The sequence below is a fragment of the Haliotis cracherodii genome, unplaced genomic scaffold (assembly GCF_022045235.1).
Source record: "Haliotis cracherodii isolate W230 unplaced genomic scaffold, xgHalCrac1.p SCAF_7, whole genome shotgun sequence".
Classification (NCBI taxonomy): Eukaryota; Metazoa; Mollusca; class Gastropoda; order Lepetellida; family Haliotidae; genus Haliotis; species Haliotis cracherodii.
This window is the reverse complement of record NW_027266330.1, coordinates 44036378-44052557: the sequence shown is the minus strand read 5'-3', so window position 1 is coordinate 44052557 and position 16180 is coordinate 44036378. Positions and strand designations below refer to the sequence as shown.

General features: G+C 40.7%; 1 protein-coding gene across 1 annotated transcript in view; it reads right to left on the bottom strand.

The window, feature by feature from the left end:
• Positions 1-16180, bottom strand: part of LOC139447195 (uncharacterized) — a 467168-nt gene that overhangs the window by 126730 nt on the left and 324258 nt on the right. The window contains exon 21 of the mRNA XM_071228411.1: positions 3197-3326. Within this exon, the coding sequence (XP_071084512.1) occupies positions 3197-3326 (130 nt within the window). The remainder of the gene's footprint in view (positions 1-3196; positions 3327-16180) is intronic.

The following is a 16180-nucleotide window of genomic DNA, read 5'->3' as shown; positions in this document are numbered from 1 at the left end:
AAACTGGAACCCAACAAATGTCACGCTTCACCCTGTAGTGGTATACTACAAGTCGGACAAACTGGAACCCAACAAATGTCACGCTTCACCCTGTAGTGGTATACTACAAGTCGGACAAACTGGAACCCAACAAATGTCACGCTTCACCCTGTAGTGGTATACTACAAGTTGGACAAACTGGAACACAAAAACTTTATCTATGTGTCTGACGTCAATCAGCACAACTCGACTGCGGTACTCACAATCCTCAAACTGATGTTACCTGAACTGAAAACCACTTTCCCTGATGCAAGGAATGTTGGAACTATTTTGAGTGTGGCCACGGGAAAGGTCCCTCTGATGGACTAAAAGGGACATGTAAACGCCAGGCAGTAAAACAAGGAAAAGTGACAATTCAAGATGCCCACGATTTTTATGATTGGGCGAGACACAATAAAAAATCAATCCAATATAGATTCTACTCTACTACCGAAGTAGAGAAGGCTGCGCAGGTCATATCTACCTCTAACCCAAAGGTTGTACATGGTACAATGAAGTTGCACGCAGTCATGCAGCAGAAAGGGGTTCTTTTTGTCAAGAACTGTATCATGCTGTTGTACAGGTTGTCTAAGCGGCAATGACTTAAGTGCTGGTTGGCGCCGTCACCCTGTTGACCAACCGTATCCCAGGAAACGCATATACTGCAGCCCACACAGGCTTCTGTATCCCCTGTACCTGCTGCACCTGCTGCACCACATGTACCTGCTGCACCACATGTACCTGCTGCACCACATGAACCTGCTGCACCACATGTACCTGCTGCACCACATGAACCTGCTGCACCTGCTGCACCACATGTACCTGCTGCACCACATGTACCTGCTGCACCACGTCCCTGCTGCACATGTACCTGCTGCACCCCATGAACCTGCTGCACCACATGAACCTGCTGCACCACATACACCTGCTGCACCACATGAACCTGCTGCACCACATGAACCTGCTGTCCCAGTTGTTGGCAGATTTCTGGCTGCCATATATGATAGTAACTGTTTCATCGGGAAGGTTCTCGAAGTATACATAGATGACAGTGATACCAAAATAACTTTCATGGAGGAAACACATGACAAAGGCAAGACTTGTACGTACAAGTGGCCATCTCGTCATGATGAAATTTGGATAGAATTTGATGATGTGCTATGCTTTATTGATGAACCGGTCGCAATTGCATAAACAAGGCGCCAGTACAACGTAGATGCACGTGAAGTCGCCCTTATTGAGAAGGCATTCAAATGAACATTCACGTTGTATTTTTTTACATATTTCCCAGATTTCAAACACAATGCCTAAAAGAGCATCAGATATGTTATGTTATAGGTTGTCCTTAATGTCATATGGAGAAAATATAAACCTTTCATATAATTTTTTAAACTTAAGACATTTTTAAGCCAAAGATCGGGCACTTTTGATGTTGATTTAGGTTGACATCAGATACATCAGGTTTTGCAGTTGAAGATTATTGCTGTGTTCTCAGTAAACCAATTTTTGAAGGCCAGGGAATTGGTGTGTAGTTTGTTTGATATTTGTACCAGTGTTTGTTATCAAGTTATTTTTGCAAAATGAACATTTCATAGCCAATACATGTCTGTTATTTTTTTGCTCATATCTGTGGAAAATGCAATTTAATAAATGCTGTGTGATATATTTTGATTGCAATGATCACATGCAGTCAAACGTATCTGACTATAGGACATTTTACTTAAGTTATTTCCATTATCATTAAAAAGAACTCTGATGTCATTTGGGTCACCCAATCATTGATTCTGAAAGCCTGAATACTGTTTTTACTGAAAATTAGTTACTTTTTTCCAATATCGAGAAATATATTTATAAACATTATATATGTGAAATATAACATTTATTGTGAATCATGTGTATCTGGGTCAAACCTTTCTTGGGGACGAGGAATATCGGGGAGTAGAAGCTTGATGTTACATGTGTTCCACAGTGTCCACTGTGTCAATGGCTTGCTTCTCCAAGAGCATGGCTCTGTGAGCAGGGAAGAGATGACCATACTCAAGATTGTGTTCTCAGCTGGGTGAAATGGCGTATTCCCCTCAATCGCCGCAAGTGTATGCAGAGTTGTCTCAAGCTGCTCGACTGGCTGGAAATCAGTGAACTGCAGGTACTGTTTGAAGTCCAGGTCTCTTTGTTGATGCGGCCAGAAAGAAGACCCTGGCGTCTCATGAGAGTGACTGACGCCGTAGTATGGGTAAAGTGAGTCTTGAGGGAATTAAGTAGATTCGCCTGCCAAGTAATCACAGACTGTAACTGCGACGACCGATTCCCTGGGTTCATTTGAGGTCCATCTCCATGGCTGACTGGGACAAGGCCAGAGCGGAGAAGTGAGCTAGGGCTCGATGAGGAGAGCTGAGCATCTGTGACTCTAAACAGGAGTGATGATTGTGGCTTGCTGTATGACGTGACAGATGATCATGTGTTGTACGGGTAGGGATTGGGGTTGACAGCCGCTGATGACGAGGATCAAGCATGGTTTGAGAAGCGGCAACATTGAGAATCACCAAATTGAGTGGTGTCGCCATGGGTTAGACAACGTCAATCTGTCTTCCTTGTTCACTGCGACGTTTGGAGCAGACAAAGAGGTACTTGACGAGGAGGTCAAGAGTTAGATGGTGGCACTCTGAACAGTAACTGCAGCCATACAATCAAGTTTGCAATCAGGACAAATGGTGAGCAGCAGTCCTGACTTGGGTCTATGACCAAACACAAAACACAAAAATGGGTGATAACTGAAAATAAACTACCAAAGTACAAAAGAAGAGGCAAGGGATATAAACCCAGGGCCTCATGCCAACAGAGGGCAACCGAATTGGCAAGATAACAAAAATTATGGAAAATATCAGACCATGAGGAGAGCTGAACATGGGTCTCAAAAAGCCAAATAAACGGATAAACATGTAGTACAATCTGTGGGTATGGTGTGTATTGTGAACTACAGCTAGGGCATCAAATAAAAAATCACACCTAAATACGAAAGGATAAAGGTATAGTTGAACAATCTGAGATCTGTGACCAAGGTGTTCTCATTTAACCAGGGACAGTGATTTTTCACCTTGTTTCAATTACTAATAGGCTATTAATGAATCATATCTGCAGTCAACAGCCTCATACAAGGCTGCTTCAATGACCGACTCACCTGGACTGATTGGAGCGATGTGAGCGTCCAAGCTGCTGAACAGCCTTGTCGGCACTCCACGGCAGCTCCACGGTCAGGTGAACTCGACGTCGCTGATTGGCTGCTCTCATGTCAGCATGCAGTGATATACCTGGTGTACAAACAACTTTTCACCTACATACCAGTTACTCATTTCTGTTATGTCCCCTCTCGCATACATACCGAGTATCCAAATAATTGACAAATGTTTGACATAAAAAAAAATTCTCATCATGAATAATAGCTTTTTTACAACAGTGCATCTACTCCCTTTTGACAATAATTGGTTTGTAAATTGAGTGTAAACTAAGATTTAAACAAGAGTCATCAGAAAGATGACATATTCCCCCGGCAGCTGTCTGTAAAGTAACCACAAGTAAATGTGCAATTCTGTATGTAATGAGTCAAGGGTTGAATGTTCTTTAAGAAGCATACATTGTTTACCAACAGAAGATCCACCATGGTCACATCAATATGAAATGGAAAGTAAAACAAGTGTGTTTCTGTGGGTTATTTATATGCAAACAAATGACAAATTACAAGAAACAATAACTAAACAAGCGTATAGTCAACGAAGTCATCTTTATCTCCCGCCCATTTTAACATGTTATGGTCCCAAACCAGGTAACTGACCCAACATTTCTCTTAGCCCATGTCAAAATAGCTGCAATGGAAATTCTAAAATAAACATTTCTAAAACTCCTTAATATCAAATGGCACGAGTTCAGTATGTGCTTTATATATAGACATGCAATGTTTGGCAAGGAAATATGTAACAGTTTATTTGTTATACTCCATAAGTGAACCCAGCCTATATTAAACCTAAATACAACTTGCCATGGAAATGTAAAAAAGAAATTTATATAAAATTCCTAAATAGCAAAAGGCACCAGTTCAGTATGTGCCTGGTAGACATGCTCCGGAAACGAACTCTACCCTATAGAACCTAAGTCCAACTTGTTGCCATGGAAACATAAAAAATAAAAAATTACAAAATTCCTAAATAGTAAAAGGCACAACTTCAGTATGTGACTGATAGATTTGCCAAGTTTCTATCAAATACACTGAATGGTTTTCGAAGTTCTGCCCCGGAAAAGGAAATGATTACGGACGGACGGACAGACAGACGGACAGACAGACAGACAGACAGACGGACAGGCAGATCGCTTTATATAGAGATATAAACCAAGCAAATACCGTCGGCAAAATATGTGGACTGCGTAATGTTCATACTTTTTATTATAAATATACTTCTACCTCAAATTTATCTTAAGTGAAAACTTCAGGAAATGATGTTTACTGTTTCTGATAATCCATATTCCTGTCTGGTCACCACCAGGATTGGTCAGATTCTCTTTAATTTGAAAGAAAGTCAGAGTTGACTGTCGATACTGTTACCTAGAATCTGTATGGAAGAACCATGTTTTTGCATGTTGTAAACTGCCAAATATCATGTGGTATTCAGCTTCATAGCAAACCAGCATTGTATTTCAGATTTGATTAAAATATGTCCTTTTTGATACTGTCCAAAAGTCACTGCATGAAGAGTCAAGAGCACAGAAGTTTAATTTATAAGGAGGTTTTAAACCCTTCAAATTACATCAAATCTATCAACAAATCTCTGGTACCAGTAGGTGAGAGAGTGAGTTAGGTCTAACACCACTTTGAACAGTATTTCAGTTATATCATGGTGTTGTAACAGTAAGGATCTACAGGAAGAACTAACATGTTCTAAGCTCACATGCATGTGCAGTGAACAGTTTACAATGTCAACATAGGAAGTCACTAAACAAAAGCTATCCAAAGTTACCTGCATAGGTATAATGGGAAATAATTGACAAATATGAAACAATTAAATACTTCTCAACAATACATATTAAACAATTTCACAACAAATTTTATTTCTAGTAAGAATAACTCATTTATTTCATTGACTTAACCCTCTCATCCTTCTGATAGACAAACATTAATGAGAGTTTCTGTAAATTTGGGATAAAACATTCTCAGAATCTTCTTATGGCTATGATCATGCACAAAGAGGTTTAACTTTGTAAGTCTTGAGGTTCTTGATAATAAAATATTTGGAATTGGTGAATTCTTAACAAAATAATATCAACAAAATGTTCATGATATGAACAAAATTAATAAAATCTAAATATCTTTTACATTTGTATACTTATCCTGCATTACTCTTAAATACATTAACTGCTGGTTTTTTTACAAAAAGAAAAACTCTGAGAGGTCCAGCTGCTGAAGAAAAGATGTTCCAACCAGTTGACTAGCAGTACCCTCACACAGTTGGCACATGCCCCGGAAGCGATGTTACATTACTGCTTCAAACATAACATCTGAAACTTCATGAGGAGGTAGCACAATGAAGAGAGGGCACTTTAGACACAGTAATGCAGGATACATATACAAATGTAAAAATATTTAGATTTTACAAAAAAAATTCAATTATCCTGCATTACTCCTTAATGCATCTTTATAGACAGTAAGGCAGGTGGGCATACCTTCAGATGTGATCTACAATAAACTCTCCATAGGCACCAGCCAATCAGGAACAGCGATGTCCGGCATTGAGCGACCATTCCATTTGTTGAAGTTAAAGAACTAGAAACTCAGCCAAGAGTGAGTGAGTGAGCGAGTATGGTTTTACGCCTCTTTTAGCAATATTCCAGCAATATGACGGCAGGGGACACCAGAAATGTACCCATGTCGGGAATCGAATTCGGATCTTCGACGTGACGAGCGAACGCTTTAACCACTAGGCTACCTGACTGCCCCACTCAGCCAAGAACTGGGGTGATGCAGTCATTGGAGCCTGGTCTTTGTCTCAGAGTACCACTTGTCGTTATATAGTCCCTGTGTAGACATATGATGTGCTAATGCAATAGCCTTGGACACTAGCCGAGTACTCCTTGGCCCTTAAGCCTTGCTGCAGATGCACCAGGTGTGTAGACGAAACCTGGTGGGATTAGGGTGTGGTAACCTGGTGTGTGGGTGTAACTGGAGGTTGAGCCACACCGGAACTTCTAGGGGTTGTCACTGGCGAGGTCTCGGAGACTGACAAACCAACTTCTCGCTGGCCACCAGGGTGAGACCAAAATCAGTGTCAGGTTCTTTTGAAGTCCTTAGTCCTTCCCTTGGGACACTGAGGGCATCGACTGCCACTGCTTACGGATCCGGAACCGGTGAGATGCAAGATGTCAGTTGGCAGTTCTGAAAAGTATCAAACAGATCGATGTAGGGGGAGTTCATCGTTTGGCAGATCGTGCTGAACACGTCTGGGTGGAGCTGCCACTAGATGAGGGGCACCTTGTCCGGCCTGGACAGAGCGTCTGCAAGAAGGTTCTTGCAACCTGGAATGTGCTGAACGATAAGTTGCAGGTCAAGCCTGTCCACTAGGTAGAAAAGGCAGAAGGTCTGGATTACCAGGGATGGAGATTCGAGAGTACCCTGATATCGGAGACACCACCATGATGTTGTCCTTGGAGATGGTCAACTGGGCGTGACATAGAATGCTCTGTGAGACGACCAGAATAAGAGCCTCTAGCTCAAGTCCTTGTTGCTGTGCCAGTAGTGTTGCTCTCCGGAACCACAGCCCTGAGACCATCTGAGTTGCTAGGTGAGCTCCTAAGCCGTTTGGATGCATCGACGAACAGGTGGAGCGCGGGATGTAGTACAGTCAATGAGGCGCCATCAAAGACATTTGATTCCACCATGCACCATCCTAAGCGGGTGTCTACAAGACTGTAAAGTTAAAAGGTCATGAGCAGGGGGTGTCCGATCATGTCATGCTGTGACTATAAGTGGAAAAATGTGTCTGCGAACTGATGCCAAACGCCATGTAGACAAAATATGATCGCTGAGGCATCACGTAACCGGTTAGTGGGAAGTCGAAGCTGTATCCAATAGATAAGGCTGAATATCTGTAAAACTGTGGTTCTGAAGGATCACACTGTACGAAGTGAGGTGACCAGTTCCATCCCCTGGATACTGTATAAGCACTCCCGTTCTTGTGTCGAGGTGACGACGAAGGGAGGTCCTTTGTTACTACATGTGTAGTCATCGGAGATCGACGGGACGGTCATGGAAAAAATCATAAAATCGATGCTGTATCTAGTAGTTTAAGCTGAATAGATATAAGTCCTTGTTCTGAAAGATTGTACTGTACAAAGTAAGTTGATCGTTTCCATCAATATTGAGGTGACGACGAAGGGAGGGAACATGTTATTCGGCATGTAGTCATTAGGGGTCGACGGAATGATCGTGGGAAGAAGTACAAAAACGATGGTGTACCTAGTAGCCAAGGCTGAAATATATAAATCCTTAGCTTGAAAGATCAAGTAAGGTGATCATTTCCATCTCCTGAACGTTGTTTAAGCACTCCCGTTCTCATATCGAGGGGACGATGAAGCAAGGTGCCGTGACTGCCGTGTTGGTAGCGGAGGTCCACTGATATTAGTGACTCGGTCACATTGATGTAGTGCGACAGGCGTCTGGTCAAATGGTTGCAGCATTATGTACAAGTAAGCATGCAAACCAATCTTGTAGAAATATACTGCACGGCTCCCATTAGGTCAGTTGACCTAATTCCGGTTGAAGTTTAACCCGCTCGAAGCCAAGTTTTTTTTCTGATGCACATTTTCCTAAGATCTGAAAAGTGAGGATTGTGCATGAATTGTGCTCACGCGTCGCTGGATGTACCTCTCGCTTTCAAAGTACGCAGGAATGTAGCATATTAAATATCCTTTCTGATAGTGTAAATTTAACTATTAAACTGGTTTGAAAAAAGACACTGCTAAAAGTTGTCCGAGTATTTATTCTGTGTTGAAAAACAGCAAATTTCTCCACTTTTTATCATACACCGAAAAAAGTACTATAAGTTGAACGATAAGTTGCAGGTCAAGCCTGTCCACTAGGTAGAAAAGGCAGAAGGTCTGGATTACCAGGGATGGAGATTCGAGAGTACCCTGATATCGGAGACACCACCATGATGTTGTCTGTGGAGATGATCAACTGGGCGTGACATAGAATGCTCTGTGTGACTTTTTATTTAGCAGTTTTACGGAAACTGAGCGAACAAAATACTGCCTTACATCTAAATGACATAAATATATATATCAAATGGATTTATATGTTTATGTATAACGTTATACACTCAATACAAAAAATAGCCTGCTGTAAATGACGAGAACTGATTTTCCTCAATGACGTCAAAAGATGACAGAGGTTACACACATACAAAGATTAGAGGGCTATGCTTAGCACTAGTTTATTGCAACTCATGTCACTTGGTGAGAATTTGCTGTTGATAAGGACAATATATTTTCTTGGTGTTTTGATCATGAGGAACCAAACTATTCCAAAACAAATATCTATATTGAAACTATACGTTTATGTCTACAACAAACCCATAAGAAATGATGAAATCGTACTTCATAAAAAAGGAAGTGATAGCGAAATGGATGGCCCGAACTAAAATATAAATTCCAACATTTTCATGATTTTGCAAGTATAATTGGACTAATGTAGCACCGTTATTAATGGAGCACCAGCCTTATATATGTAATGAATTAAGCCAATGTGGACAAATCCGCATCTAGTGACACAAGTTTAATGCACAACAAACTACATTGCCGGAACTGGAAGGAAGGTGATCTGTGACAAAACGAAAACAGAAAAGAAATCAGTGAAATGGTGCAATGATCTTCTCAAATAATGACATGAGTTTTGTTAAAGATGCACATTAGATATTAAAGGCACCAATGGTATGGGTGAGTCTTGTGAACCCAGTCAGTCCAAAATCCAATCTCCAGATGTCTGCCAAGCAGGTGTTCTGCGAGGTCGGGATGACATCCTCAGAGGAACTTCAGTGACAGGTGTGGTATCATCACATTGCTCTGTAACTTAATCTTCAACATGTTGTGGTCCATTATCATCATGTCCATCATTTTGAAATTGCTGGTTATTGTCAACTGAGTTAGTATCGGGTTCTATCACAGATTCACCAGCTTGGCTAGGTCAAGACTGAATATCTTCACGACTGGGATATTTTCTATCAATACCTCTAATTGGTCCTGAGGATGACATGCTAAGTATGGTAGGTTTTACAAGGTAACAATCTGAAGTTTGAACAGTGTACAACTTGGCACAAAACTGATTTGGTGAACTTTCTAGGCTGAAACTGATCCTCCGAAACTCCAGTAACCATATACTTGTCCCTTACATGTGTCTTTTTTTTTCTCTCTTTTGAGAAATACAAGATCACCAACTTGAAACTTAGTTTCGGCCATGATAGTGTTACCATGAGCTTTAGATTTGCTGCTATGTGAATGGTTATATGTTCTGATGATATTTTGTTCAAGAATGAGTTGCATGTCTGTGATAGGTAATTGTTCTCCAGTCAATTGATCACGTTGGGTAAATACTTCACGCAGACAGACCATCTTTACGGAGTCTTGAATTCATATTGGCTGTGGCAGTTGCCAGGTTAACCCGAGACAATGGGCCACCCTCAGGGCATATATGTAAGCATTCTGTGCCAAGTGCTTCAATGGCTCATTCTGCCACTGGGTTTCTGTTAACATTCTTTGGCGAACGAATCTCAAGTTCAATATCAGACTTCTTCAGGAATGGATCCTTGTCGAGGGACATAAACCCTGGTGCAGGGTAAACCCTGATAGTGGTGCCACTATCACCAAGATGTCTCATGTTGACACAAAGCAATAGGATGGCATTGCGTAGATCGTCACGTTTCTCACTCTCAATCAGACATGTCACTGTGAAGGAAGACACAGTTTCCCTAAGAACAAACACAAGTTGACCAAAGCGTTTCATGATGTCCCCTGCGAAGTTGACACCAATAGAAGCAGGTGGAGGACTGCTTGACCAAGGATAGAATTAAGCAGGTAAAGACACACAGTGGTGACATGATGAATCCACAGCTTGAAGAGTCTTGTCTAAATCTAAGGCAAAAAAGTACCTGTTGGAACAGTTGTTTAGTCTGATATATGGTGGGTGATTGAACCTGATGTGTAAGGCAGTAAGGAGACTATTTAGAACAGTCCTTGGAACAACAATACGTTCACGTACAGGATGAAATGGTTGACTGAGACGTACAATGAGCAAACCATCCGACGCAATAGAGACTTCCTTCAGGTATTTCTTGACATCTGGGATAACCGTGTGTTTCTTGGATGGACTGGTTCCTTGAAAGAGGTGAGAATGAGTCCTTCTAAGATCTGAACAATCATGTTGTGTAGCCTGCCAAGCTGCACGGCTGGTGAAAGGCATTTGAGCCGAGCAACACCATCCACAACATCTTTGACACACAAGTCTAGGACAGCAGATTCTGCATCGTCTTGAACAAATTTACACACCTGGCAACTGTGGTCAGAGCACTGGCTTGGGTGTCGACTACAATAATCAGTGGGAACATTTGCTACAGCAGATATGTGGCTCAGAGTAATTAGGTAGTGACTGACGGTCGATAAGAAAGTAGTGACCCTTGAACGTTTTCTGAGTTGATGCTGTAATAAATGGAGCAAAATGTTTTACCGCAGATCCGATTGCAAGCGCCTCCAACTCACCAGGAAGCCAGGTAATCTGGTGTGTCTTCAATTTGGCATTAAAAAAGCCAGCTAATAAGGATTTTCCTTTGAGGCATGTATACATTGTACCAGCCAAGCCATGAGCTTTTGAAAATACATCAGTGACAATGCACAAACTGTCGCTACGTCTTGGAAGAGTGATTGTCTTGTTATCTGATAAGGCAGACTTGACCTTATTGAATGCATTTGTCAGGTCATCAGTCCAGGAGATCTTTTCTTTAGATTGTCTTCCTGTAGTGGCCTTATCCAGTGGTTGGAAGCGATTGGCATACCCATGAAGAACACAGCTTAGGGCTTTGTACGCACCTACAAACGACCGCAGACCCTGTACAGTCACAGGCGGTGACGCAGCAGACAGTGCTGCTATTCGATGTGTGCTAGCTGATAACGTGCCACTTGACCAAATCCAACCGGGTATGGTTGTAGACTTTGGGCATATCACCGTTTCCGGGGCTGAGAGCCTCAGATTGTATGCTTTCAGGGCACAGAAGACAACGCCAAGTAGATATGACCTCATAAGAGAGTTTCCACCACAAAAAAGATCATCAGCCAACTTAGCAACACATCCTTCTTGTTTGAGAGTGCCAAGAACTCTACACATAAGTTCCTCAAGGTAGGTCTCCGAACCAGGCACATCAAGTGTAAACTCTGATCCCTTTGTCACAACCCCACACTACTTCATAGAATTCTGGAATAACGGAATTTGGTAGGAGGATTTTAATACATCTGTTTTGATAATGTACTTCCAGTTGCCAAAATCTCTCAGTACATTGTCTACATTTGGCATAAGAGACGGTTGAGGCTTGCTATACTGACCTACTTCTCCAAATGATGTCATCAAACGATAACCTCCAGCCGCTTTGCGAACAAGGAATGAGAGGTTCAGATATTCAACAGTAACATTCATTTGTTCTGGGGTAGCCAATTCACCCATTTCCTCGAGTTCATCAAACTTGGTTTTGAAGTTAAGTAAGCATCTCCTTATTGTACTGGGGTAAGCGGCCTTTTCTCTGAGGGGGTGATGTAGGACCCATGTTGACAACAGCTTTTGATGGGCCATTGAATCCATTCTATATGGACACAATTGGGCTGAAAACCTCATCAAATTCCTCATTGAGTGCTTGGAGATTGTCATTGAAACCAGACGGCAATATGTTGTCAGGATCGATCACAACTGTAGCAGAGTTGAGAGGTTTAGCTGATCTGCTTGGGGTTCCCTTCGCCCGAATCAAATGTAGCTCTGCACTTGTAGCAGGTTGCTCCACCGATGATATGTTTCTGATCTGGCAGATATACTCATTTCGCTTCAGTGATATAGGTTCATCAGTGGTATTTGCAACCCTGATAATATTTCCTACTGAAGACACTTCCTGAGCACTCGGCCAAGCCATTTCCGCTTTTGATCTCAGGTTGCTTGGACAGTCCAAGCAGGGCTCAAACGCCCATGATGAGTCAAGTTTTAAAAATTCCACGAAGCTCCCTGGCAACACTGTTGTCTGTTGTGATGGACTGCGTAGAACAAATGTTTGAGCACGTCTCACTGGAGCACCTCTGCATGGCTGTTGTCCATAATAGATTACATTTCTACCTCTGATGACGAATCTGCTTCTTAGCAGGGCGAGTTACTACATCATTGCAAACCAGGAAAGGCTTCCCTGCTAGCACATCAACATCAAGTTGTCGAACAACTAACGCATCTAATTGGAATGTGTCGTCATCTCTGGTCAACTGACAATGCACTTCCCCAATTACATTCAATGGGGTTATCCCATCAGCTTGTCGTGCCATTTGAGAGCCAGGGGTTATCGGTAGCTTTATTGCCCGAGCAAAGGAAGACCTGACCATGTTTGTCATCGCACCAGTGTCTAAAGTTAATCTCACTGGGTGTTGCTGGTAAAAAGTGTTGAGGAAGGGTGAATGAATGACATCAACACGACTGATCACTGGCTGGTCAAGGAGAGTGTTAGGATCCTGATCATTGTCACAAGCTGACTCTTCTACATACGGATCATCTTCTCGTACAGTATCATCAACTCCACCAACAAGACGGGAATGAACGTACATCTGTCGCCTATCAGATTCAGGTAGTGAGTATTGCACGCAGGTCTTCCTGCCGATTTACACAGAACACACATTTTCATTTGTCTAGCCGGTTTAATGTAATTTTGTCGTGGTTTGTCTGTTGTAAAGGAAGCTATTCTTAGGCCTTTGTGTCTTCAATAGTGTCTAATTCATCCATCAGTGAGGAGAAAGCTTGTGAGATCTCTGGTTTCAAAGATGCTAATGTCTGATTTCTCAACTCGGCTCCGTATTTTTGTTTAACAAGCAGAGGGAGCTGAGGATGAATAAGTTTAAGCCATAATACCACGATAATGTTCCCAAGTGTTGGTGTGAGGTCTTCATCTTGATCAATATCAATACCATGATGGGTGATGCCAGCACGAGTCTTAAGCAAATTGTCCTCGATGAAAGCCATCAAACATTGGTAGAGGTCCTCATAACGCTCATCAGGCTGCATCTTGATATCAACGAGACGAAGGAAATTCGCACCTGTAGATCGGAATCCATAATGGAGCCAGATCTTTTGCCAAATATCTTGAACAGAAAAGGAATTACGGATAATTGAATTCCTGCTGATGACAGTACAGTAGTTGGCGATCTGGCCTAATAGAATTCAAGGTGTATGTTTTTCTGCTAAGCTGTTTTCCGCTGATTTTCACGTATATCCTCACCATCATTCTGTAACCCTCTAAGTTGATTTACAGCAGTCTTCTTTAACCAGGTGCTATCATCTGTCAGAACGGGGCGAAATTATTGTCTAGGCAAAGAATGTAGACTAAATTCTGCCTCCAGTTTTTGAAAGAATTAATTGTCTCATTCTTCGTCAACTGCCACTGCTTCGGAGCTCTTGCGTTGGCCATATTTTATGTCCACTTCCCAATATAGGCGACCCCCATGCAAATGTCCGACGTGCGTTTCGGAAGTTTCAGCTCATAGTTTACACACTTATGTTGAATGTCTGAGGGTAACTGGATTCGTATTATGGTTTCTGTGTGCTCTAATCAGTATTAGCATAGGCATCCCACTGCTGCCACCTCGCCAATGTGGACAAATCCAGTCTCTCATGACATGCACAATGCACAACAAACTACAATGTCCGAACTGGAAGGAAGGGGTTTTTACAAAAAAAGGTGATCCGTGACAAAACGAAAACAGAAACGAAATCAATGAAATGGCGTAACTAAAAAAATGACACCATTCCATTTGACGTCATGTCTAGTTTTATGGCACTGACAAGGTTGGAGAAAGAAGACACTGGTATTTTGATAAATATATACCTCCCTTAGTTTTCGTTCATGATAATGAAAATCTCGATGTGGAAAACAGAATTTGACGCTTTTTCAACACAACATAAAATGACTGCTTTTACCATGTAAATCATGTCTTGAATAGATAAACAATTAGATAGTTTACCGTGTATCTTAATTGGACAAGACATGCACCTGTTTGGCATCATTTTTACATGATCAAATATGCCCCAAAATAGCAAAACAAACAAAATTTAACTCAATATTGGACATATATTATTTCTTCTATGCATATCAGGATAATCCTATAAGGTTCGACCAATGGGGACATGGCACAGTTCATATTTATTATACTTTTTACAATTTTTGGAGATATAAAGTAAAGAGCTTTATATCCTGTAATCACAATATTTAAAAAGTGTGAATACATTGATTAAATATTTCAACAAAAATATTATCCATTTTGTTACAGAAATATCTTCAGTTATAGTTATAAATGAAAATTAACCTGTTCATAATGAAATTACAATATTGACTCTTATATTCCAAAGAAATACATACATGTTACATTTTATCTTCTAACACTTGTCTAAAGGAAAAAAACATCATATACTACACTATAAACTTCAATTTCTTATGTAAACAATGTTCAAACAAAGGTTCAATATGTTGTGGCCAAAATCCATGCATGATATCATTGAACATTGATAAATATCCATAGTGAAATTAATTGTGTGAAAAAAGTATAATATATATATGTTAACTCTACATCATAATTGAAACTGTCCACAGCAGGACACAATGATCATGTGTACTCTCATTCAAGGACCTTCACCTCAAAGAAATTACCAAGTATGTACAACAATGTTGATGTATGACATCACTATGCTGACAAAATGGCATGTTCACTGACAACAGTATGTGGATTTTAAGAGGAGACTATCGTTGATTCAGGGATCATATATATACATGAATGTGACATGTAAGTAATCAGAAACATTCTGACAATCAGTGTACTGTTATTTGTTGTTATATTTTTCATTCAAACTAAGAGAAATAGTCAAAAATTTTGATAAATACTGCTGTCAATGATTTTGCATCAGTCATGGCGTTACACAGGACAGAAACTTTGACAGTTTCTGTTGAATTTATCAAATCATTGCAATGTACTTATTTGTAATTCCCTAGTTCATCTTACGATTCTCTTCCCATGCACATTCTGAAAATGTTGAGCCAATGTATGCAATGAATAGACGAATGGATAGCTCAATAGGGGAAAATGCTACCCTGTGTAAAATCTGAATTTTGCTTTGCTTACATTTCAAACAAGTGCAGCTTTCCAAGCACAGCATTCGTTTTTATGCCTTATTTATTTTGCTTGATTTCATCTAGATACTTTGTATTGGTGACAAAGACCATTTGTCATTGATTCTAAAATGTATGAGGAATTCAAGGATACATGTATCACAGCTGAGTTTGATACAGGCGTCTCATAACCGGCACATGTGAAACGTGACTTTGTAAACACAGTCAAAAATAGTTCACTTCGGCGTTCATGTTTGCGTATTTAACGAATCATCCTAAATGATTCTAGGGATATCGGCGGCGTTTTAGAATGGTCATTGGTGATTAGATAAAAGACAGATACCCGTGATCACTAATATGCTATTTTTTAAATTCATGTACCCGAATAAATTTTGATTTCAGTAAATGCTGTAAATAACGCTGTGAATGGTGATTTAGTAATGTGTAAAAAATGGCGATATTTACTATGTACCAAATTTTAAGAGATCATTTTTAATAATTTGGCTTTTCCTAAAATGACAATCGATGATAACAAAGAACAGGGAATTTCCCACAGAATTCAATACTTTCAGTCAGGTTAGCTAAAAATTGGAGAGATTAAGAAAATGATGAAGTTAAGACAACCAGATGGATGATGGACATATTCCGAAACATAAGCTCACTTGACAACACACATGCTAGCTCACACGACAGAGCAACAGGTGACAGTGCCACTCTTATGCCAGGTCATATGCTAT